The following is a 26,586-nucleotide window of genomic DNA, read 5'->3' on the forward strand; positions in this document are numbered from 1 at the left end:
CTCTGACCAACACCTGAACGTGTACAGGCAATCTTAGGGTTCATTCACATCTGTGTTTAACTAATCCGGCAGGCTTTTCCTCTGCCGGAGTTCACCAAATCTGGCACCTCCGGACCCCATTGACTAGAAAAGTCCCGCATGCAAGGCTTTCTGCCGGAAAGTGGCCGGATCACCACTGGATCCCATTATAGTCGATAGGGTGTGGTTGTGCACAGCCGTGTCTGGTTATGCCGCATGCAGTGAACTACGCCAGACTGTTCCTCTGACAGAACAGCCTGATGGATCAGTTAAGTGAAGATGTGAATCAGCCCTTAGACACTTCTTTAGCCTCACAAGACAAGGGGTCTTAGCTAATTAGAGGAAATTGAAGCATGGGTTATAGAAAATGGGAATCTGGCTTAAAATGCGCCACATTGAGCAAACATTTTGGCACAAAAAATGAGAGAGAGCAAAAAGGTATATTAAAAAGTGTCCGAGAATGGGCCAGATTTATCATACAGCATTAGCTTCAGAGATAAATTTCACACATCTGGGTCTTGTTTGAAGTTGTCTAAATTTGACAGTATGGTAATAAATCTGCCCCATGTTTGCGAATCATATGATTTTGCAGCATACAGTGAACTGATCTATGTTACTCTAGTAGTGTACGAAGAAAGTCTAAGGGCCGTTTCACACGAGCGGATGCCGTGCGTGGCATCCGCTCCGTGAAAGAGTGCCAAGACCCGCTGCAGACTGCAGAGGCACGGAGCAGTAACATGACTGATAATGCTCCGTGACTCTCTGTGATCTCTTTACTACGAAATCACAGTTGATCTCTGTGATTTCGTAGTAAAGAGATTACAGAGAGGCACGGAGCATTAACAGTCATGTTACTGTTCCGTGCCTCTGCAGTCTGCAGCGGGTCTTGGCACTCTTTCACGGAGCGGATGCCACGCACGGCATCCGCTCGTGTGAAACGGCCCTAAGGGTACTGCCACACTATCCGGCATTAATTTACTTTGAAATGCATTAAAAATACCACAATGCCATATCCGTCCTTCCAGTCTGCGCATGCGCAGACCTTTAAAAATTTGAAGAATTTGAAAGTAACCTTAGACTGCTGCCACACTAGATTTTTTTTCTTGATAAGGATAAATGTATCTAAAAACACCTTCTTTGTGCTACATTTTTTGGGGCGTTTTAGTTCCATTTTTTTTTTGCTTCTTGTGTCACTTGATCTGTAGATCAATATGAGAAAAGCCATGGTAAAAAAGCGCTATTTAACAATGCCGGAAAAAATGTAACACACTGACACAAACAATGGTTGTCTATGGGACAAAGGTGCCAGAAAATTAAGGGAAAACACCACCCAAAGCATGCTGTTATTAAAAATATAACTCCACTGAAGTAAGTGCACCAGAAATGCTAAACTCCTAAAAAATGCTAAAAAAGACTGTGTGAAATCACCATAAGGGCACATGCTTAGGACCATGTTTTCACTTTAATGGCATTGCACCTGTATGTCCGTTCTGCAGGCTGCAAAAATATAGAACATGTCCTATTCTTGTCTCCATTACGGACAAGGATAGGACAGATCTACAAAGGGCAGGACGTTCTGTTCCACAAAATGTGGAATGTACAAGGCCAGTATCCATGTTTTGCGGGTCCACGAATTGGTTGTCTGCATGAGCCCTTAGGCTGCTGCATATTTACTGGGAGGAGCTTGTATTTTGACCAGTAATGTCCACTGTTGCTCAGCAGTGAATGTGAGGTTAGCCAGCAGGCCAATCAGTGCTCATCATGTAGGTTTCAAATACACCACTGGTCAGTAAGACCAAAAGAAATCCCTGTAGGGGTATACTAATTTTGAACATTAAAACAACACTTTATTAGATTAAGTTAAAAGGGGTTATAGATGCCCCAATATACCACACGTTTAAAACGATCAGGCGATAGTACTGGTTTGTATAGAGATTAATTATACTTTATTATACAAAGTATAATTAATCTCTATACAAACCAGTACTATCGCCTGATAGTTTTAAACGTGTGGTATATTGGGGCATCTATAACCCCTTTTTTAACTAAATCTAATAAAGTGTTGTTTTAATGTTCAAAATTAGTATACCCCTACAGGGATTTCTTTTGGTCTTACTGACCAGTGGTGTATTTGAGGTTTACCTCCCGAGGGTCTTTACTAGGGCCTATTTTTTGGTATCCATCATGTAGGTTGCATTATTTACTGGGAGGAGCTTGTATTGTGACCAGTAATGTCCACTGTTGCTCAGCAGTGAATGTTAAGTTAGCCAGCTGTCCAATCAGTGCTCATCATGTAGGTTGCATATTTATTGGGAGGAGCTTGTATTTTGACCAGTAATGTCCACTGTTGCTCAGCAGTGAATGTTAAGTTAGCCAGCAGTCCAATCAGTGCTCATCATGTAGACAACTCTGGGTATGTTCATGAGCACAAATGCACCTGGGCTTATGCCGCATGTAGCCATAGGCCCATTGATCCAACGGAGGCCAAAATAGTGTCCTTTTTGTCGACATATTCCACTGTATTGTGATAGTGTCATTTTTCGGAGGTATACATCAGGTAATATAGAAGAAGCACAATGTATTCCAAGGGGGCAGAACAGAGTTGGAACCACCGATGAATGTTGATTGGGCAGTCATTTGCTTAAAAAGCAGCTGTCAGCATGATCAACCCAATTAAACCAGACAGACTGCTTGGTAGGGTTGACCATGCAGAGTTAAGCCTCATTCACACATCAGTGTTTAGTCAGTGATTTCCATCAGTGATTATGAGCCAAAACCAAGTGTTGGTCCAGAACACAGAACAGGTACAGATCTTTCTCTTATACCTTATGTATGTGGAGACTCCAGTCCTGGTTTTGGCTCACAATAACTGATAGAATTTAACATTGTATATTTATGCAAATTGCCTATTTCGAGCACCGATGATGCTCTTTAAAACACATGGAGTCACAAGCTGAGAGACCTGCATATTAATTAACTCTTAATAATTCCTATGGTAATTGTTATTGTGTGACCTGTTACAGAATTCTAATTACTTGTCTTTGTTCAAGTCCTAGGATTGTTGTCGATGACCAGTATGAAAGCAGCACCTTTAGATCAAAGAGATGCTCTGAGGACTCGACAGATTTGTACAGCTCCCAGTTTGAGAACATACTGGACAATACATCTTTGTACTACAGCGTGGAGTCACTGGACACCTTATACTATGAGCCAGATAGTTTTTTCAGTTTTGAGATGCCACTGACACCAATGATTCAGCAGAGAATCAAGGAAAGCAACCAGTTTTTGGAGAGGAACGTGTCTGCCGACGTGGAACAGGAGTTTCTTAAAGTTGACTCTGGCAGTGGAATTACTATGGGATACAGCAATGATGTCACCAACGGGTTGGATGACACCACAGACATGGAATTAAGTAAAACAAGTGAGGAGTTGGATATCTCAGGAAGGTAAAGCATCATATTTACTGATGACAATCACTGTACAGTATATGATAATTCTAAAATGCTTCTAGGCTCATGAATGTAATATTAAATGTAATGCGCTATTGTTTGATGCTTTACTTCACAATTTGTATTAGATACCAGTAAAGTATCAAGGAGGATAACTTTAGAAGTCACCCAGGGTTGCATTCAGGTTTGTTAGGTTTTTCATTAATTTAAAAAGAGGTGATTATTAGTCCAGAAGGGTATTTTTTATCCCTTGTTGTTTGGTGAGACGCACACTTTGAGGGTTTCTTCATACTTAGGGTCCATTCACACGTCCGCAGTGCATTGCGGATCCGCAATACACCCGGACGGCACCCCCATAGAAATGCCTATTCTTGTCCTCAACAGCAGACAAGAATAGGACATGCTCTATTTTTTTCCTGAGCTGTGGACCGGAAGATCGGGAGCGCGCTCTGGAAATGCGGATGCGGAGAGCACATAGTGTGCTCTCCGCATCCATTCAGTCCCCATAGAAAATGAATGGGTCCGCACCCGTTCCGCACAATTGCGGAACGGGTGTGGACAACACTTGCGGACGCGTGAATGGAGCCTTAGGGGAAAAATCCGCCAGAAAATTTGCAGGGTATTGTAAATACCCCCATGTTCTCCTATGGGGTTGAAAAGTGGCAAAGCCTAAGGAATAACATGCAAATATAAATACTGTGCTTTTCGCTACATAAGAGGCACCTAGGATTTAAAAGGAAGAAAATAATATTCTTTCACCAGCCCTCAGATCAGAACCCCCCATCCTCATCAGACCCATATTCCTCAATTCCTCATTAGACCTCAGATCAGACCCCGATTCGACCTCAGATCAGACTTCCACCCTATTCCTCATTAGACCTCAGATCAGACCCCCATTGATTACTATACCTCATATCAGACCACCATCAGACATAACCGCGCTGCCACACTGCAGATCCAGCCACTATTTCTGCACTCACCGCTCCCTGGTCGTCTCCAAGCCAGTGCTGCATGGTCCCGACTGCGTACAGCATTAGGTCATGGTACTGTATGCAGTCAGGGCGGTGCAGCGGTCTGTGGCAGCAATATAAATATCACTTACAGTACTGACAGCTCTGGAATTGCTGTGGCAGAATCAAGAGATCGACACTTGTGCAGTGACTTCCTGTCATGTGACCTCTGTTGCTAAGAACACAATTAAAAGCTTGTCCGTGCACACAGCAGTTATTTTCTAGACAATAGGACTTGGCCTAAAGAAGTTTTACTGCATTTTAGGGAGTTTATCAACCATACCTTTTTATGATGAATTAACCTGGATCAAAATATACGAAGCCTGTACCAGTATGTAATGCCGCTAACTGGTAATTCACAATGCTATAAACCACCTAATAGCGAAGACTGCTTCTGTAGCTTCTTTAGGGCTCATTCAGATGACTGTATCCGTTTTGCGTTCCCTATGATAGAAATGCCTATTCTTGTCTGCAATTGCTTTTTTGCGGGGCCACAGAACGAGCAGCACCTTGTGCTGTCTACATCTTTTGTGGCCCCATTGACATGAATGAACGCACTGGCTTTGGGGCCATTGGATGTACATTACAAATGGTAAGCAGGGCTTAAAAATGACCAGTTCTCTGACAACTCTTACCGTAATGAGCAGCCATCCTTCCCATATCTAAAGTATGCCGTTCCGCCTCACCCTGTGGCTTGAGTATGTATAGTAAATGTAGGTATAACAAGACTTTGTGTCCTTTCGATTTGGATAAAAAAAAATAATATATATTCCCCTACTTCTGGGAAACTAACCATTGATTAGACAGTGGTTTAGGCTGTAGGGTTTAATAGACTGGAATAATATAAATTATAGTAGGAACACAAGAGACAGTGAAGTGTCTGGGTAAGTTCCCATTTTGTAGAATAGGACGTTTTAGTAGGACTACTACCACTTGTCCTTGTGGGCTTCATCACGTCTGCATGTCTTGCAGGGACAGTCGGTCACCCCCTTCCCCTGGGCGTCTCTTACTAGTTGGATGGGCACTGTGCTAGTGACTGCTGAGTTGTACGGTGTTATTTGTGCCGTGCATTTAGTCACTTCTCCTGTTGCATTCTGCTCTTGTTCTGCTTTCAGATTGTTAGCGCAGCTTGCCTTAATAGGTTTTCATAGCTGTTAACTGTTCACTTACCTGTGGTTCAACGGATTAAAAGGATGATGTTTTTCTTTTGTTGATCTGAGGCTCCGTTCCCAATTTATGATACTTTTTGCTGATATGCAAATTAGGCGTTTGGTGCAACGAGGGAGTCATCATTGCTCTCAAAATGCTCTCTTTTCTGTGGCCAGACACTTCCTGGCTGTTTTCATTGACAGGGCCAGACACTAAGCAGCCAGGAAAGGTCTGACCACAGAAAAGATCGTAGCTTGGGTGCAACAAGAGCAATAGTGAAGCCCTCATTTGCATATATAAAAAAAAGTATAACTCAGGGACGGAGCAAAAAAAAAAAAAAAAAACACAGCATGAACCACAGCTACGTGTCTATGCAAACAGTTGGATAGGGAGGTCACTGACACATTCCCTTTACCCTGCTTTCACACCTGAGCGTTTCTCAAACGCGCGTTTTTGTCACGCGTTTTTATGCGCGTTTTTTGTAATAGTAAACGCGCGTTTGACGCGCGTTTGTGTGATTGACTGCAGTGTCCTATGGCCACAAACGCGCGTCAAAACGCCCCAAAGAAGCTCAAGTACTTGTTTGAGCGTCGGGCGTTTTACAGCGCGTTCGTACGCGCTGTAAAACGCCCAGGTGTGAACCATTCCCATAGGGAAGCATTGCTTTTCATGTCTTGAGCGTTTTACAGCGCGTTTGAACGCGCTGTAAAACGCTCAGGTGTGAACTTAGGGTTAAGGAGTGTAAGGCCTCATGCACACGGCCGTTGTGTGGCCGTTCCGTGCATTGGGGACTGCAATTGCGGTCCCCAATGCACAGGCAACATCCGTGCAGCGGGCCGGACCCATTCAACTTGAATAGGTCCGTGGTATGTCCGCACCGCAAAAAAAATGACGTCATATTTTTTGCAGTGCAGAACCACGGAAAGAAGCACCACGGAAGCACTCCGTAGTGCTTCCGGTGTTCCGTTCTGCATCTCCGGAATTGCGGACCCATTCAAGTAAATGGGTCCGCATCCGTGATGCTAGGTGCACACGGCCATGTGCATGAGGCCTAAAGGTGGATAAGGTGAACATACATATAATGTGACCTGAAGGAGGTAGTCCAGACTTTGTGCACCTCTGCCGACCAAACACTGTACCGAATATGATGCTGAAATCACTGTGAATGTTGTTGTCATTACTGGACATGAAGCCATTGTTAGCTGCTGTTTCTGATGTATTGTCAGATCAGATATATTACCGTATGTTGTCGCTAGAATTGCCGCAAGTTCTCCTGGTTCTTTTTTCTTTTTTTTACACTATACATATATATATCACATTTGAAGTTGCACATCATACCTACAAGGTATTCATCCTTCTTGGCTACACCCACCTTGTGTGAGAGCTGGCATGGAATATATGAGAGGTCTGGTGGCCACAGTCTTTTTGGTACTGTTTTCTTAGACGGTGGGTTGTAATGAATATTCCAGAACTTGGGATATCCTTGTGTTATAGTTTGAACAATGGGACAGATTTAGAAACCTAAAAATACTAATTCCAGTGCATTTCTGAAAGTCAGCTTTGTCTTAAAGGGCTTTCTAGCTGTTTTCCATCATGACCAGATTGGTGGGGGTCAGACAAACAGTAGCTTGAGGCAAGTGCCAGTACGCCAGAAGCAGAAGGCTCCGTCCACTTTTATGTTTCTACAAGCAACAGATTGGTTGGGGTGTCAAGTTTCGGATCCCCACTGATCTGGTATTAATGACCAACCTGGAGGATGGAGCATTAATATCTAAAAGTTGGACAACCCCTTTAAGGTTGCCGTACACATGATAAAAGTGTGCTGGTGGTTAAACAACCATTGAACATACAATTGTCTGAACTTCACTTGTTTGGAGGAACAGCCATACACAAGGCTGGAGAAACTTTTTGGAAACGTTTTTTTTTTTTTTTTAAAGAAAAATTGTCTGTAGACAAAAGTTCTTTCATCTGATATGGAAATTTCAGACACCACTGACTTCTTTCCAGACAATTACGGTGTCATCACTCGGCTAACACAACCACTTGTTGTTAAATTTCAATCAACATGGCAGAAATCAACCATTTTCATCAACTTTAGTCTAATGTGTTTGGGCCCCTTTAGCACACACATTCTATTTCTGTCTTTTTCGGTATTCTAGAATGCAGTAAGCTGGGGCAGAGTAAAGGCAGGGGAGGTCGTCTTCCTCACGACTGTGCGTCTTGGTATACCGTGCCGTTTCTGTGATGACAGCTGCAATGCAGGGTGTATGACATCGGCTGTACTATCCACACAGATACAGAAGTAGCATTGTCTGGCTGGGCTGCCTGATATGGTGAAGCAACCACATGTTATATATGCTGCCTGTGGATCATAAACGGATGTTCAGTTCTGTTTGTGTGATATTTCTATGCTGTAGATTTCAGTATTATAATCAGCGAGTGACTAACCACTAATGTAATTCTATAAGATATACTTCATTAGCGCAGCTCTGGCCAAAATGTCCATCAGTGGGATGGTCCATAATCATCTGTTCATGGGTCAATTCATTGCAAAATAACTGATCTCTCTTGCACTTAAAGATTTTGCTAGGTGGACTGGAGCGAGGTCCGTAAAACCAGCGTCGATCTACCTTTCCATTTAGCTGGCAGTGCTCTCCTTCTTCACATGTCTATCGAGTTAAAGTTGTATACCTTTACTTAGGTACTGTAATTGATATTTAGCTACCATCTCCAGAACGGGGCACCTGAAGCGAAGGGAGAGCAGCTGGCAGTCCCTTAGTGGTGAACGGAGAGGTGGCCTTGCTTACGCGGGTTGCTCTCCAATCACAGCTTTAGGATTTCCGAAGATAGCCTAGTGCACTCGCTTGGCTATTTTTGGGACTCCCATGCAGTGCATGTGCAGTGTGCTCTCTTTCACTTCGGTGGCCCCATTCTAGAGATAGGAGCGGGTTCTTGAGGCTATCTGACGTTTGTGGCATATGCCACAAATGGTGAGATGGAAATACCCCTTTACGTAATGCACTCAAACATTCCTTCTTTCCATATACCATACCTTAACTCAAAAGGTGTAGTTAGCCTTTAATTAGAAGTAAAAAAATTCACCTAGAAACCATTTCATAACCCTCCTATCATTTACCCATGCTTTATTCTTCATTTTGTGACATGGGACCGATAGGCAGTAGATCTCAGCAAAACCTGCAGCAGAAATTCTGCCCCATGTGACTGTACCCTTAAGAAAGGGTTAACTAAAAGTGACACCTTTTATACATAGACACATAGGAAAGAAGAAGTGAACTGATTCAGTCATGGACTGATGGTCCTACACCTTCAGCTTTCATAGAGAAGTGACTCGACACCAGCAGGAGTTTATACTGGTAGTTGTACTTGCTGGCGGGCTTCTACAGAGATGAGCAGCATGATGGGTGGTACTTAAATATACTTCTGTATGTGGATGGAATTGTGTATATATGGCAAATGATTGTAGTGGTAACTTATTTACCTCAGTTTTCCTCTGATGGAATATGATCCCGTTTAGGCATAGAAAATATGGAACTCATCTGTGTAAGCAGTATTGTAACCATCACTGTATATCATTGTATCCAGCGTAGCTGGAGAGGGCTGGAGCACCACCAGGTTCCATTGACTATAATGGGACCTATCGGGGACCCAGCACTTATGTCAGGATTCAGCAGGACAAAAAAAAAACTGTGCTTGTACTATTTTTTTTTTTGTCTGGCTGAATCCTGGCACTCATGCTGGAAACAGCCTGATCCCCACCGGGTCTCATTATAGTCAATGGGCTCTGGTGTGGAAAGGCAGTATCTGTTTCAGATGGACTCTGGACTCTGCAGGATGGAGAAGTGGAGTGTACTGCACATTTGCATCCCCCCAATGTGGGACAAAAATGTGATGTGAAGATAACTGTCTGTGGAACAGTCCTTTGGCTGACAGGTATTTTCCGCCACCCCCACCTCATACATGTGCACGCTTGACCACAACATTGGCCTTCGAGGGAGAGTCAGGACATCCCCGTACACGTTAGATTTTCAGGCGGCAGGTTCAGCTGACATGCTAAATGTCTTGTGTAACATTTAGACACTAATGGGAAGATTTATCAAAACTGATGTAAAGGAAAACGCTCTTAATTGCCTATAGCAGGGATGGCCAACCTGCGGCTCTTCAGCTGCTGTAAAGCTGCGGGCATGCTGGGAGTTGTAGTTTTGCAACAGCTGGAGGCACACTGGTTGGGAAACACTGCTCTAAAAAATTTAAGGTGGAATATGATTGGTTGATAGGGGCAACTAACCAATTTTGATAAATCTCCCCCTGAAAACTTAGACTAGACAGTCTAACGTGCTAAGTACATTTGATAAAGATAAATTTGGTGCATCTTTAAGACACTCTTGTCTAACTTTATACCGCTTATTTACTTCATGGCAACATTTTGCACCAAAATTTTGGCACAATTATGGCGCATATTGGTGCATGTAAAGCCAAGCCTGTTTCCCGCTAAGCCACATTCTTGTCGAAAGCGTTGATAGATCATCAATATCTGATCTGCGGGGTCCGGCGCCCTGTATGAAGAGGAGGGGGCTCTCCATGGTCATCAATATAAATCGCTGCACAACCCCTGCAATTTGTATGGAAAAAAATGCTCTGCAGTACCAAAAATACATCTTCTAAATGTGTTTCACGTAATATTAACACTTTTTCTATATATTTAGATGTTTCAAATATATTACAAGGGTTATGGCAACTGTAGCTTAGTGTGAAAATGAATATCATAATAAGGTGGCCCGAACTTGAATAAGCAGTTCTTCAGAAAGCCAGCACATAGAGAGAAGGAGGACGTAAGTGCTGATTCCTCCAAAAAGGAAGTGGAACCTGTAATACAGATGTTACACATCCTACTAGAGTAGTCATTGGTCACAAATATTATTTCCTTCCCCTTTGTAAAGACATTTAAAAAAGTTTTATTTAGCTAAAACTTACTCATAATATTACGAAGAGTTCCTATATATTATATCTAATATATCAATCCCTACTAGCTGTCAGTGAATGGAAACGCTCCTCACCAACTGAGGCAGCAGCTCAAGTGAGTAACTACACTGCACCGCTGCTAAAAGGGAGACGGCAGGCAATGAAACTTTAAAAATGACTCAGAACTAATACAGTGTATATTTACCGTAACTGCTGTCCCATAGATATACAGCTGAGAGAATAGAGACAGCAGCTGATCGGCGGGGGTGCCGGGTGTCAGATCTGATATTGATGACCTATCCTGAGGATAAATCATTAGTGGTAGGTTACATGTACACGAACGTTGTTGGTTTCCGTGTCCGTTCCATTTTTTTTGCTGATAGGAAGCGCACCCATTCATTTCAATGGGTCCACAAAAAATGCGGACAGCACACTGTGTGCTATCCGCATCTGTATGTCCGTTATGTAGTTCCACAAAAAAAATAGAACATGTCCTATTCTTGTCTGTTTTGCGGACAAGGACAGGCATGGTTACATGGATCCAAAAAAAAAAAAAAAAAAAGGCCGCACGGACCGCAAAATACATAAAGTCGTGTGAATGTAGCCTTAAAAGCCCAGAAACCTCTTTAAGTTTCAAGTAAACTTTGCTTCATCATGGCTATGTGAACTAAGCAGAGGCTTGGAACGCCAACCTCCAAAAGGTTGTTGCTTTTGACATTTGCAGTCTTTGATATTTACAGCTAAGGGTCCATTCACACATTCGTATATCGGCGATGTGCGTTCCGCATTTTGCGGACCGCACATCGCCGTCACATAATAGAAAATGCCTATTCTTGTCCGCAATTGCGGACAAGAATAGGACATGTTCTATTTTTTTTTTGGGAACGGAATTGCAGACTCGGAAGTGCGGGTCCCCAATTCCGTGTCTGGGCAGCACATCGTGCTGAACCATATAAAAAATGTATGGGTCCGCAATTCCGTTCTGAAAAATGCGGAACGAAATTGCGGACGGGTGAATGGACCCTTACTCTTTCCATACTACTTTGCTGTCTTTTAGGAGGCACATCTGGCATCAAAAACTGTATCAAACTGCCCTGTGTGACCGACATGGAGACTTTGGCCGCACGGCACGTTGCACAGCCAAAGATTAGTGTCTCAGCAGCATCACAATTAATATAAGGGATTATGGACATGTTGGGACCCACAGGTTACCTTGAGCATGACATTCTCATGGGTGGTGCTTGCAACTTGTGTGGTGACGAGCAAATAGATTCTGTTTAATCAAATTTGTTACCAATTTCCCCCCAAAATTCAGAAGCCAGCATGGCAGGGCAGAGAAGATAAAGACTTAGGATCACATGACCCCAGGTGGCAACCTGGCTGACAGGCTTTCCCATAATGCCTTGCAGTCAGCCTCAGCCAATCAGGAGGGACTATATATAGTAAGGTGTGATAGGTACTACAAATTCATGTGTTGTCTGGGGCTATTCATTGCTGTGATAGGTTGTCTGGGAGAGAGAGAGAGAAGACCATTTATTAAGACCAGTGTTTCAGACGCCAGTCTTAAAGCCCCATAGCTGGCGGAGGATCTGCCGAAGTTAAGAAGGGCGCAGGCCTCTCCATAACTTCACCGCATCCAGCGCCAGTTCTAAACGTCAGACAGCTTCCGATCTGTCTTACATTTAGACCTTTTTCTATGCCTAAAACAGTTGTAGAAAATGGTAAATGAGACTGGCCTCGCGGCCTGTCCCCTTCCCCGCCCACAATTTTAGACCTGACGTGGGCAGGGCGAAATCGCAGATTGCAGCACAACTAATATACCGTAGGCGTATTTCAGCTTGATAAATTACAGAAAACCATAGCTCCCAACTTTTGAAAAGCCTAAGGAGGGAAAACAGGACAAGGTGATACTTCCCTTGATGAACGGAGCACGTCATGCTCTCCCCAGCGGCAGGTGCCATGCAGTAATGTCTCCGACCCTGCTGAACAGGAGGGCGCACAGCTGACTGCTCCCTGCTTCATCATTGCCTTCAACTGTATCTGCATCCTCAGGACACAGGTATAGTTGAAAATGGGACAAGCCACAACCGTCCCAGGACCGCAGGACAACGGTGGAAATCTGGGATGGTTTGGAGCTTTGGAATATAGCTAGTTTAGTGGGACAGTAGCTAGTTAGATTAAATTAATTCACAGACCGAGAGATAGATTTTAGCTAGGGACAGGAGTCGGTTTCGCTGCACCAGCATATTAAAGGTCCACTCAATGTTTTATTAATGTGCATCTGATAAATGACAGACATCTTTTACAGTGTTAATCCTGGTGTACTGGACTCTGACAGCTGGTATTGGTCCCGAGTGTCTCCGCATCAATGATGGCACCAGCTGCTCTCCAGACCTTCTGCAAACTAGTCTGGGACTGGATGGAGAGACTGAACATACACCCACCTTGGTTGTGTGATCATTGACCAAGCACCACTAGTGCTGGCACTGCTCTCCAGCAAACTATTATGCAGCCATTAATGGCAAGCAGTAGTGTTCAGTGATGATACCAGGTTCTGCCTTGGTACTAATGATGGCTGCATCAGAGTTCACAGGGGGCTGGAGAGTGCCGACTGCCATCATGCATAGTATGGAGGAACATTAAGGGTGGCTGCACACAATGCAGATTAATGTGCAGAAAATCTGCATGGAATTTGCACCAATAATGGCACAAAAAAAGGCACTTCAATACACACTATTTGTCACATTTTTGTGCGTTTTTATGCTGTTCTTTGAAAAAGGTCAAATCCAAAAATGCAACAACAATTAATATGCTGCAGATTTCAAAATCTGATCAGTTTTCAAACGTAAGAAAAAAGCAAGGTGTACATGAGACTTGTCTAATCTGATACACTTTGCTGTTACTGTATTAGGCCCCATGCACATGACTGTTCAGTTTTTTGCAGTCCGCAAATTGCGGGTCCGCAAAACACAGAAGCCGCCAAAAGGATTGTCTGCTTGGGTCAACCACTTTGATATACACATAAGGCCTCATGCACACGACAGTATTTTTTTCACGGTCCGCAAAACGGGGTTCCGTTGTTCCGTGATCCGTGTCCGTTTTTGTTTCCGTGTGTCTTCCTTGATTTTTGGAGGATCACCAGACATAAAGGAAAGTGAAAAAAAAATCAAAGTCAAGTCCTTGCAAATGATATGAAAAAAAACGGACACGGACGACAATCTTGTGTGCATCCGTGTTTTTTCATGGACCCATTGACTTTAATGGGTCCGCGAACCGTTGTCTGTGAAAAAATAGGACAGGTCATTTTTTTTTTTACAGACTGGAAACACGGATCAGGGACGCGGATGACAAACGGTGCATTTTCCGAATTTTCCACAGACCCATTGAAAGTCAATTGGTACGCAGAAAATCACGGAAAATGGAACAACGGACACGGGACACAACGACGGTTGTGTGCAGGAGGCCTAAGAAAATAGGGCACATTTAGTGTCTAGGGTTTAGACCAGTGGTTCCCACTTGTGGCTCTCCATAGAGGTCCTGAGTTATGACCATATGTACTGGTAATTTACATTGTTGCAGACCTATCCTAGGTTCACCAAACAAAACCACTTTGAATGGTATAATACTAGAGTGTTAGATTTCACACTGAAATATTTATCAGCAATTGTTTGAAATTTCATATTTTTTTGTTACTCCACAGTCAAAATTTCTCTCTTCTATTATCATTTGGCTGTTGCTGCCGACCATCACTGAAAGTTTAATGTGGCCCACAAAACTCAAAAGGTTGGGGCCCTCCGGTGTAGACAGTGCAAACCTAGATTAGACAGCCTAAAATGCACCACATTAGCACAGTGGCTGATGCCCATTGATAATTCTGGAGCAGTCTAAAGGTGGATTTACATGGCCCGATTTTCTGGCAGTTTATCAGGAAAGACCGTTCCTGTAATCGCTCATTTCTGACAATTTGCCCATCTAAATGTGCCGCTGATTCCTCGTCCTCATACTGTGAAGGAGGACACTGCATGTAAATGCACGGTCTCCTTCCCTAACCTACTAGCCGACTTCCCGACAATCGACTGTGACATTGCGCGGTGTAAACCCGCCTTAAGCTTACACCACATACTTTGGCAAACATTGTCATATTGTGGACCACGTAACCTGTCCTGCCAAGCGACACACGTGTAGCCCACAGCATGGGCATCAGAATTCTGCTTCAGTCTGGCTAAATTCCGTCTCTGCATTTGCAGCAGTGCAAGAACAAAAGAACTACAGTAGAGTATACATGAAAAAAAAAATCAATGAATAGTGTGTTCATTATCTTGCCATCGTGTTCTGAAGCCATTAACTTTACTGCAGTCTGTAATGCCGCAGTTTATTAGTTGTAGAGTTATCGTTATTAGCTCTGCATTTGTAGAACCGTAATCATTCCAGCTACTTTTCTGGGAACACGGTGTTATATACCAGTGAATAATCTCTACCCTCGCAGGCTTGGTTAAGTAACGTTACCAAATCCTCATATATATACCAACTCAGTAGTGGCATGTTTTGTCCCTGCATATATATTTTTTTTGCAGTAAAAAACACCAGCTCCGAGTACACAATCCTCAATGCTAGTGGTAAGGCTACTTTCACACTGGCAGTAGCCTTTTCCGGCAGGCTGTTCCGGTGGGGGAGCAGCCTGCTGGATCCGTGCTACCGCAAGTCCACCGTGCTGGCGGAAGTCTGCTCTGGCCCCATTCACTATAATGGGGGTGGGCCAGAGGTCCGGCTGCGGCACAGCATGCCGAGACGAGGCCAGACAAAAAGCGCAGCATGTTGTAGTTTTATTTTCTGGCCGCCTCTTGGCGTGTTTTCCGTGCTGCAGTTGGACCACCGGACAGCACCCATTATAATGAATGGGGCTGCAGTGGACTTCTGCCAGCACGGTGGACTTGCGGTAGCATGGATCCAGCAGGCTGTTTCCCTGCCGGAAAAGGCTACGACAAATGTGAAAGAAGCCGAAGACACACTGACACAGATGTACTAATGTATCTGTGTCAAAAACCTAAAAAGTAAAAAAAAAAAAAAAAAAAGGGGCACAATATGGTTTTCTACACTTTTTCCAACATGCTCAAAAAGTGGATGGGGCTTAGTGAAAATGGGTGGAGCCTCAGTGGAAAGGGTGGCAGGGACTGAAATGCACCATTTCGTTCCAAAATTTTGGCAAAATTCTGTTGTCTCAAAAGTAAGCTAGCCGATTGTTAGTATATAGAGAAAAGTGTCTGTCTGAACCATTACGATAAATCTGGTGCAGGTCTAGGCAGCCTGTCTGAACTTACACTAGCTTTACAAATAGTACATCTGGGCCACGTTTTACAAAAAATGCCAGGCAAAAATTCTTCAAAAGTGGCAAAAACGGCAGATGGCCCAAAAATGCAAGTAGTTAATTTGGCTTTTTTTAATGGAAAAAAAACCCTATTGCTAAATTCATGTGTGTAGGGAACCCTTGGGCTGCTTTCACATGCCCGTGTGTGGTCTGGGAAAAATGGTGCATGTGACAGCCGCATTGATCCCACCAACTGTGGCTTATCCAAGTGAACTCACTGCATCATAGTTATTAATGACGCTGTGAGCTCCAGCTCAACGGCAGGTCTACTGTCCCTTACTAACATCAGATAAGTGTGGGACAGACACACGGTTCAGCCGAAACACATATTCTCATCCGGACCATTTTCCCCAGACCACACACGGGCATGTGAAAGCACCCTAACACAATTGTATTACCTGCATTACTTCCCCCCCCCCCCCCGTCTAAAAACGGGAGCAGAGTTCAAAGTATCCGGCATGCAGCATAGTACATTCCATCGGAGCCCATTGACTATAATGGGACTTGGCGGGGATCTGGCCTGTTTCCGGCATTAGTGCAAGCAGCAGTTTTTTGTCCAGCCAAATCCCGGCAGTAAGGCCTCATGCACACGGCCGTTGTTTGGGTCCGCATCCTGCGGCACCGCAAAAAAAAAAAAAAAAAACATGTCCTATTCCTGTCTGCGATTTGCGGACAAGAATAGGCATTTATATTGTCGGCGCCCGTTCCGCAAATCTGCGGTTTGCGGATCGCAAAAAACGTCACGGTCGTGTGCATGAGGCCTTAGGCCTCTTTCACACGACCGTTTCTTTTTTTCCCCATTTACGGGCCTTTTTTTGCGTTCCTTATACGGTACCATTCATTTTAGTGGTTCCGCAAAAAAAAAAACCAGAATGTACTTCGTATGCATTCCGTTTCCGTTTTTTCCATTCCGTTGAAAGATAGAACACGTACTATTATTGCCCGCAAATCATGTTCCGTTGCTCCATTCAAGTCAATAGGTCTTCCCAAAAAACTGAACACATACGGAAATACATCCGTATGTCTTCTGTATCCGTTCTGTTTTTGAGGAACCATCTATTGAAAATTTTATGCCCAGCATAGTTTTTTCCATGTAATTACTATATACTGTATATGCCATATGGAAAAACGGAACAGAAACTTAAAAACAACGGAAACAAAAAAATGGAACAACGGATCTGTGAAAAACGGACCGCAAAATACTTAAAAAGCAATACGGTCATGTGAAAGAGGCCTAATTCTGGAAACAGGCTGGATCTTTTGGGTCCTATTATAGTCAATGGACTCCTGTGGTGAAAGGTAATATCTTCCATGCCTGATGTAAAACTAGCCTGAGAGCTCATGCACATGGCCATAGCCGGTTTTGCGCTCCACAAAATAGATACCGGCCAAGAGTCTGCAGCCATTTTTCTTTCACTTCTTCCCAAATGTCCTATCCTTGTCCCCATAGGACATGTTCTATTTTTTTGCAGGGCCGTGGAACAGACATATGCGCGCTGTCCGTATCTTTTGTGGCCACATTGAAGGGAATGGGTTGGTATCTGATTCGCAAAAAATGTCAGACAAAAACGATGGTCGTGTGCATGAGCCCTAACGTTGATACCATGCAGCACTAAATTTGTGATGATTTTGAGTCACAGCAGTCATACATAGCGAAGAAGAAATTTATGAAAACAAGAGCATTAAAAAGCTGAATATAAACAATAAAGTCAATGCCCTCATTTTCCAAAAAGTAGTAAAATATGAGGCTTGGAATCGGATTGGTGGCGGTAGCATTAGTCGCCATAACACTCCAAAAGAAACTTTCAGTTGTTGGTGTATCTGCTGTTCTACGGACCTTACACACAAGATATTTCTTAGCCGATGTTACCGGTTGACCATCTAATGTGTATGGAAGCCAACCAACACCGCACTGACATTGGGGGGGAGCTAAGTATTGGGCATGTTGGATTTCAACTACCTGCTAATTTCATTCTTGGGGAGATAAGTCGCTAGTAGAGAAGTTTGGCAGTGGCTTCTTCCTACTGAGAACACATGCATGCTCAGCCGAGTTGAGCATGCATGTGTATGGGTAGATCTTGAGTGGCAGGCATTGTTTGGCTGACAGCTTTCTTAAAGGGGTTCTTCCACAGGATAAGTGGTATTGATCTGTTCAGGGACCCCCTGTGATCCTGAGGATTATTGAGCCCCCTCTCTGAATGGAGTGGTAGTGCACATCAGTCTGATAGAAGTGAATGGAGTGCAGGACTGAGGTGCGCACTGGCACTCCGTTCAGAGAGGGGATGGCGGTTGTTTTATTATAAGTACACCACATTTCCCATCTTATCCATTTTCTCTTTGTGTTGAGGGTATGTGCCACTTTTTTTCTACAACTGTCTAAAAACGAATTTGTTAAATAGTTTCAAAAAGTCAGCCTATAGCCCACCCTAAGTGCTAAGAACAATAAGGCTTATGCGTCATGTGGCTAGTTCATTTTGAAGCCTTAAAAACAGCAGGCAGTTCCATCGCGGATCCAGCAATCTGGACGCAGGTCTGTCTGACAAATGCATTGCAATACCGGATCCGTCTTTCCGGTTGTCATCCGGAAAAACGTATCCGGTATATATTTATTTTTTCACAGATTTAAAAGTCTGCGAATGCGTGTACCGGAAGAAGGGATCCGTCAATGCGGAAATTTTAATGCCGGCACTAATAGATTTCAATGGAATGCATTCCGGCAAGCGGTCAGTATTTTTAGCTGGAAAGAAAACTGCAGCATGCTGCGGTATTTTCTCCATCCAAAAAACGTAAGAGGGACTGAAGTGATGAATCCTGAACGGATTGCATTATTTCCGGTATAGAGCTCCTAGGACGGAACTCAATACCGGAAAAGAAAACCGCTAGTGTGAAAGTACCCTAATATAAAAAAAAGTGTCTACAGAGAATGCTCTTGCAGTGAAAGGGTTAAAGGGATCCTGCGTACATAATGAAGCTTTGTTCTCCATTACCTTTTAGCGTCCTGGCAATGAAGAGGTTAGCGTTGTGACCACCAGCCTGTATCAGCCTCTGAACTATTCCAAGATGCACAATGAGGAGCCGGAGTCATGTGCTTTTCACTTTTCCTTGGATGGAGGGGGGCGATCACAGGCTGCCGGAATGAGCAGGAGGGTGGGACTCTTTGGGAGTGGACAGAGGGGAAGTTGTTCAACTTTTTTTTTTTTTTTGTTGAGTTGTGCTCCTTGCCCTGAGCACTGTAGGGGCATTCTGGGAAAATGTCAGAGTAGATACTACATCTCTTCAGACAATAGCAGCATGAAGCGCTGTCCTGCACAAGCCAGTCCGCCAAGTGAGGAGTACAGAGGGGTCTGACATGGGCTGGCCGGATGGTGCTGTGTAGGGGAGAGAGGTAACTATACAGAGGTTACTCTTCTGGCTGATCAGTTGGTGGCTTGTGTGTCTGTGGTGGTGTGGAGGCAAGGTCTGCAGTGAATGTGGGGGACAGTTAGCCTTTATTTCATCAGATACCTTAGGAAATAATTTTTCTGTTTTTTTGTTTTGTTTTGGCATTTAGATATATTTTACAATCAATTTGCGAATTTGAGTAGAAACATAGATTTTTCCCAATTCTTTTCCACACCAGTAATTGTGGGACAGCAGTATTGATCAGTCCTGCAAAGTAAAGGGTACAGCATATAGACGCCACTACACGGAGGACGTGTAACCATATCCAATGACTGTGGACTCCTAGTCCGTCGCTTGCTTGCGTTTTTACAGGCGCATTCCCTTAGTAGCTGTATTGCTGCAAATATACTTATTTAGCGATTAAGTCTCATCCACATGACCGTATCCGTATTTCAGTCCGTAAAATACCTTCTGTGTGCATTGCACAATGTTGTGTCTCTCATCAGTAGAAATGACTAGTGGTGAGCGAAATATCGGAACAATTCGATTTGCCTGCGTCACCCAATTCGCCACTAAGTGCATTTTTTTTGTAAGTAGTGGGAGCGGCGATTGCTCTGCTCCTTGTCATTGTACCCCTTAAATGCCGCATTCATAGCTGATCGCTGCATCTGACATTAATATTACAGTGTAAAATAAAATAAAAATATATAAAATCCTACTTGCCCTCCGCCGCCATCTTGATTAAAGATCTAGCGTAAAAGATGGCAGCTGCCGGCTCTTTGCGCTTAAACGGATGAGGTAAGTATGTTTTTTTTTTTTTTATTTGCCACCATTCAGGGACAATCTATTTGTTACCACAAAGGCCTCATGCACACGACCGTAACATTTTTTTTGCGGTCTGCAAACCGCAGATCCGCAAAAAATCAGAAGCCACCCGTGTGCCTTTTGCAATTTGCTCATTGTAGAAATGCCTATTCTTGTCCGCAAAACGGACAAGAATAGGACATGTTATATTTTTTGGGCGGACCACAGAATGGAGCAACAGATGCAGACAGCACACGGAGTGCTGTCCGTATCTTTTGCGGCCCCATTAAAGTGAATGGGTCCGCATCCGAGCCGCAAAAATGGCGGCTCGGATGCAGACCAAAACAACGGTCACGTGCATAAGACCAAAGCGTGAGGAAATTTGTTGAATTGAATTTTCCTGGCAATTCGGATTGAATTCCACTTCGTCCGGTTCAATTCACTCAGCACTAGTGTTGAGCGAACTTGTGTTTTAAGCTCGGTGTCTAAAGTTCAAGTTATCAAAGAATCGCGTTATAGATTCTAAATTCCATTATGGTCCGTGGTAGTGGAATCCATAACCGCGAACTTTAGACGCCAAACTTAAATCACAAGTTCGCTCAACACTACTCAGCACTATAAATGACTATTCTCGTATGCGGTGCGGACCAGAATAGGACACGTTCTATAATATGTGGAATGGGCATACGGGGTGGAGTGTACATAGATGACATCCATGTGCTGTAGTTTTTTTTTGCGGACCCATAGAAATGAATGGATCTGTGTGTTATTGGATGGAAAATATGGTCATGTGAATAAGGCCTTGTGCAGTTTACATAATTTGGTAGATGTTCTAAACCTGTGCAAAATGTAGACAGGCAGTCTAAAGCCTCATGCACACGGCCGTGTTCCGCGGCCGAAGGCGGACCGTGGAAACCCGGCCGGAATTCCTCCTGACGGCATGAGCGCACGGCGTCATTGGTTGCTATGACGCCGTGCGCTTCATGCCGTCAGGAGGAATCCCGGCCGGGTTTCCACGGTCCGCTCTCGGCCGCGGAACACACGGCCGTGTGCATGAGGCCTAAGGCTAGGTCTACGTGACGACATGTGTCGTGTGACAGATAGGGCACTGCAACATTTGTCGCGCGACAATTTTTATAACGGTAGTCTATGGTGTGGCAATGCGACATGCTGCGACTGAATGGATTTTTTTGCGACTGTCGCGTTGCAGCATGTTGCAGAGCGACACCATAGACTATCATTATAAAAATTGTCGTGTGACATTGGTGCGACAAATGTCGCCGTGTAGACCTAGCCTAAAGGTGCGCCGGATTAATCATCACCGAGGCTCATGTGGTATGAGAAATTTGGTACTTGGCTAGACACTTTGGTCTAACTTTGCACCAACTATTGGTTGACTTACTTTGAAGCCAGAATGTGGTGCATGTTGTTGCGTTTCAAGCCATGCCCATTTCTGCCACACTCGCCATCCCATTAAGCAATGCTGAACAAGCCACATCGGATTATTCTTTTTGGAGCTTTTGTTGATAAATGGGTCTGAAACTTGAAATGACTTCTAGCCTCTGATCAAACGCACGTTCAGCTGTGATCAGTTCCACATGCACGTGATGGGGAGATCCAGCATGTCCACCCCTTAATTCACCCCTGCCTCTATCATTGAAGGGTCAGGGCACCCCCTATACACATGAACTGTGACCATGGTCTTCACTGGACTAATCTCTCCTATTGTATCTTCAGGTACATACATTGGACAACTGTAGTAACTTCAGAACACTTTAAGCAATAAAAAGTGAGCTCTGATTGGTTGCTATGGGCAACAAGGCTACTTTCACATATGCGCTTTGCATTCCCGTTTTGAGATCTGGCAGAGGATCTGAAACCGGGACAAAACGTTTCCGTTTGGCCCCATTCATTGTCAGTGGGGACATAAAAGAACAAACCAGATCAGGATGTCTTCCCTTCCGGTTTGTTAAATTATTTTTTTAACCGGACACAAAAGCGCTGCAAGCTCTGGTTTTGTGTGCAGTCTGTGAAACTGAACAAACCGGATTTGGCACAAAAAACTATGTAAGTCAATGGTGCGGGATACGTTTTTTTCGGATCCTAAAAAAAGGGATCCAGCACTTATTGACTCGCATTGTTTTTAGTGCATCTGGATGTAATTAAATTGAACTGCAGCTTTTTGCTCCAGTTATGTAAAACCCATGTATGAAAGTAGCCTCAGACAGTTTTCCTGTTAGACAGTCTTGATAAATGAGGCCCATTATATGAAATATGCTATTGGGGGTCATTTACATAGACCGGCTTTTTACAACAGTCTCCTTTTGCGCTGGCTTTTCTAGGCTTTTCCAGGTGTAAATGTTGTCAAGGCTGAAGTGCCGCCCCTGGCAGGCCCTGCCACACTCTCAACACTCCTCTAAGGGCTCATGCACGCGACCATGCCGTTTTTTTTACGGTCCGCGGAACAGAACAGGAGGCCCATTATAGAAATGCCTATTCTTGTCCGCAAAACGAACAAGAAGAGGACATGCCTCATAATTTTTGCGAAGCCACGGAACGGAGCAACGGATGCGGACAGCACACAGAGTGCTGTCCGCATCTTTTAGGGACCCGTTGAAATGAATGGTTCCGTATACGGAATCAAAATATGGCCCGTATACATAACGCTAAAAAAGTTCGTGTGCATGAGCCCTATGTGTCGAACGGGGCACAAAAGTGCCTATGCGAAATAATATGGTTGCACAGGCGTTTAGAAAATTGCAAAAAGAGGGTCTTGTTTTTTACTCCAAAAAATGGCGTATAAATGTCCGTAAATGACTCCCATCATGTTCATAGAGATTTGTTGCACTAGGTTCTGCGCAGATGCACCTTTCTTTTACCAGAATCTACGTGATCACTAAGTAAATACATGTTTCCGCTCTGCAGCATAGTAGGAACATGTGGCTAGAAGGGCTCGAGTTTCTTGGGTGGGCTTAGTACATTTCTAGGTGAGGTCCATGTACCATTCAGAAATCTGTGTGTCTGCATTCCCCAGCTTCTGCTCTGGAACAATTGACAGACCTTAAAAGAAAACATATTTGCTCTGGATTTCTGGATCCGTAAAATGTGTAGGCGTGAGTATGTTGCCATAGATAAAGGAAGTACTTTTTACCGTTGTGTCCATCCCCTGTCTTTATTTTTGATTCCATCTTCAGTCTTTTGAAGATTCCCAGGCAGATTCAGAAGCTTGTAGTTTAGTAAACTGCCACTGTCCGATAAATCTAGCAGCCGCGGTCTCTCTCAAGTGGTTTCACTGCTGCATTTAAAGTCATTTGGCAGAGAGGAAAATCGAGTCCCATTTTTATTATGTTGCCATGAAGTATGAGAATCTGCCACGGGGCATAAAGAGGACCCGTCACCAGGGGCGTAGCTATAGGGGGTGCAGAGGTAGCGGTCGCTACCGGGCCCAGGAGCCTGAGGGGGCCCAAAGACCCTTGTGCCACACAAGAAGACACCAGTATTATAGAAAGTGCATGGTGGTCAAGTTACATCTCTGGCTGAAGGGAAGGGGTTAGGTCAAGATTATGGCATGGGGGGGCGTTTCAATTTTTGCATCAGGTAGCACGTAGGCAACGTGCTTCCCTGCCCCTGCAAACAAACCACTGAGGGAAGGGGGGCCCCAAGCTGAACTCTTGCACCAGGGCCCATGAGACTTTAGCTACGCCCCTGCCCGTCACCACCCCTGACATGTCTGTTTTAGTAACTACTTGCATCCCCCATGTAATGCCAGTTCTGGAGCTTCTATTCTTATGACTATGTTGTGCCATTCCTTTATTATTCCTGCTAGAAGTTCTGAATGAATCGCCAGCATCTGCAATAAAAATTCCTAAGGCAACACTGAGTGGAGGAGGAAGCTATAGATGATCCCCTAAATGGAGGCTGAAAAGACGGGATGTCAGTAGGATAGAAGTACGGGTGTTAAATGATAAACAATAGTATAAATAATAGAACATATGGATTCTTATATGAATCTGTTAGTAGAAGAAGGGAAGAGGAAGCAAAGAATTGGTAAGGGATAGACACCCCGATGCAGTAGACGATTGTCCGTCAGATAGCTAGCGGAGGACACCACTTTTGTTACATGCAGCGATGTCCTCCGTGGCATGGGGAGTAAAGATCGCTCGTGGCCATGCAGGGCAGCAGTGTGTCGGTGGCAGATTGCTATTACACAGCACAATTGCCCCATGAACAAGCGTTTGCAGTATTAAACTGCCAGATGATCGCTAACAAACATTCATAGGAACCCTCGTTAGTGGTCATCTGCCAGAAAAGCTGACAGTCTAATACACCCAGAGGCACATGAAGGATCCATGGTAAAAAGTAAAGTCATGCACCATCAGAATACCATATACAGAATGTCTAAAGACTATAAAATACTCCACCAGGGAGGGGGTTTGCAAGATAAACTCAAGACACTCGCAAACTTGCTCCTCCCCCGCCAAGGTTGCTTGCAGATGTTTAGAACAGACAACGTCCTTCAAGATACAGGAGGACTTTCTTATCATCAAATGCTCTTTGTTAGTTAAGCTCAACACGTTTCAGGGAGTCCTTGGGTACCCTTCATCAGGAGCAAAAGCAAAAGACATACCCAACACTGATAGGACACGGCCCAAATGGTAACACCCAACTGGACCTTACTGGGGTACAAAGACAAAGTACAAATAATACAGGAATAAAACAAACACAAATAATACAGGAACGGCACAACATAGTCATAAGAAGCACAACTTTTGAAAATGGCTGCATGGAGCAGCTGAAGCAAATACATGTTTTTGGATTTATTTTGGAGTGCTGCCCCTTTCTACTAAGAATAGATTGTCCAGGACTGTTATAGCATGGGGAATGCAGGTGGTTGCTAAAGCAGACAATGTCAGGTGAGGTTGACAGGACCTCTTTTAGTTAGCGAACGTAAGGGCTAAGTGCACGGCCACCTGCCATGTGCAGTCCATGCTGCGAATGCAGACCCATTGACTTGAATGGGTCCACGATCTGCAAGATATGGCCGAAGATAGGACTTGTCTGATTTATTTATTTTTTTGCAGTATGTAGGCATGGACCCATAAGCCCATGGAAGCGCTTCATAGTGCTGCCATGGGCTTCCGATCTGTTCCTCCGCTCCACAAAAGATAGGACATGTCCCATTTTCGTCTGTATCTTGTGGATCGCTGACCCATTCAAGTTGGTGGTTGCGCACCTGCAGCAGGACTGTACACGGCCAGCGCCTGTATATTGAGGACCATTTGTTGTCCGCAATATGGGAACGGAGGCCTTACATTCGTGGACATGAGCCATGTATGCACACGACAGTATGTATTTTGTGGTCCACAGAACGCGGATCTGCAAAAAATATGAGTGAGGTCCATGTGACATCCGTGTTGCATCCGTTTTCTTTATGGACCTATTGTAACAATGCCTATCCTTGTCCGCAAAACGGACAAGAATAGGACATGCGGATAGCGCACGGTGTGCTGTCCCCCTTTTTTGCGGATCCATTGAAATGAATAGGTCTACATCCTATCTGCAATATTTTTTTTATTTTTTTTTTTTTTTTTTACAATGGTACTATTGTTAGGTGTTATTAACAAAGAAGTGCTACTACTCAAGAAACATAACAGCAATGTATACATTATTATTAAGCTGGCCATGCACATGAAAGGGTCATTTCTGGGTCTTTGATATTAATGACTTTCTCTTAGTATATGTCGTCAGTATCTGATAGAGTCCAACTCCTGACACCCCCACGATCAGCTGGTATAAGGAGCCACGGCGTTCCAGGTACTGCAGCTTTCCTTAATCTTTGTAGGTGGCAAAATTTGGATGCTCAGCTCGACAAAGCATGATGTTTACTGTCACCACCTCCATATATTTCTCAATGGAACAAAAACGATTGCCATTTTTAAAAGGGTTTTCCAAGATTTTGTAACTGATGACCTATCCTCTGTATAAGGCTACATTCGCCGTGCCGCCGGACCGCCGCTCCGTCCCCATTGACTATAATAGGGACAGGGGCAAAGCTCCGGCGCAGCACGGCAGTGCATGGTGAAGTACTGCATGTCTGAAAGTACCCTAACCCTGGTTTCACACATGAGCGTTTCTATGCGCGTTTTTGTCGCGCGTTTTTATGCGCGTTTTTTTTATAGTGAACGCGCGTTTGACGCGCGTTTGGGTGATTGACAGCAGTGTTGTCCAAAGAGTTTATGGCCCAAACGCGCGTCAAACGCGCCAAAAAAAGCTCCTGTACTTGTTTGATCGTCGGGCGTTTTACAGCGCGATCGTACGCGCTGTAAAACGCCCAGGTGAGAACCATTCCCATAGGGAATCATTGGTTCTTGCCTGTTGTGCGTTTTACAGCGCGTAGGAACGCGCTGTAAAACGCTCAGGTGTGAACCCA

General features: G+C 44.2%; 1 protein-coding gene across 4 annotated transcripts in view; it reads left to right on the forward strand.

Moving 5' to 3' along the window:
• Window positions 1-26,586, forward strand: part of PSD3 (pleckstrin and Sec7 domain containing 3) — a 693,256-nt gene that overhangs the window by 328,263 nt on the left and 338,407 nt on the right. For all 4 annotated transcript variants that reach the window (XM_044305119.1, XM_044305127.1, XM_044305137.1 and 1 more), the window contains one exon: window positions 3,069-3,464. In XM_044305119.1, coding sequence (XP_044161054.1) covers window positions 3,069-3,464 — 396 coding nt within the window. The remainder of the gene's footprint in view (window positions 1-3,068; window positions 3,465-26,586) is intronic.

This window comes from Bufo gargarizans, chromosome 1 (assembly GCF_014858855.1).
Source record: "Bufo gargarizans isolate SCDJY-AF-19 chromosome 1, ASM1485885v1, whole genome shotgun sequence".
In the NCBI taxonomy this organism is placed as follows: Eukaryota; Metazoa; Chordata; class Amphibia; order Anura; family Bufonidae; genus Bufo; species Bufo gargarizans.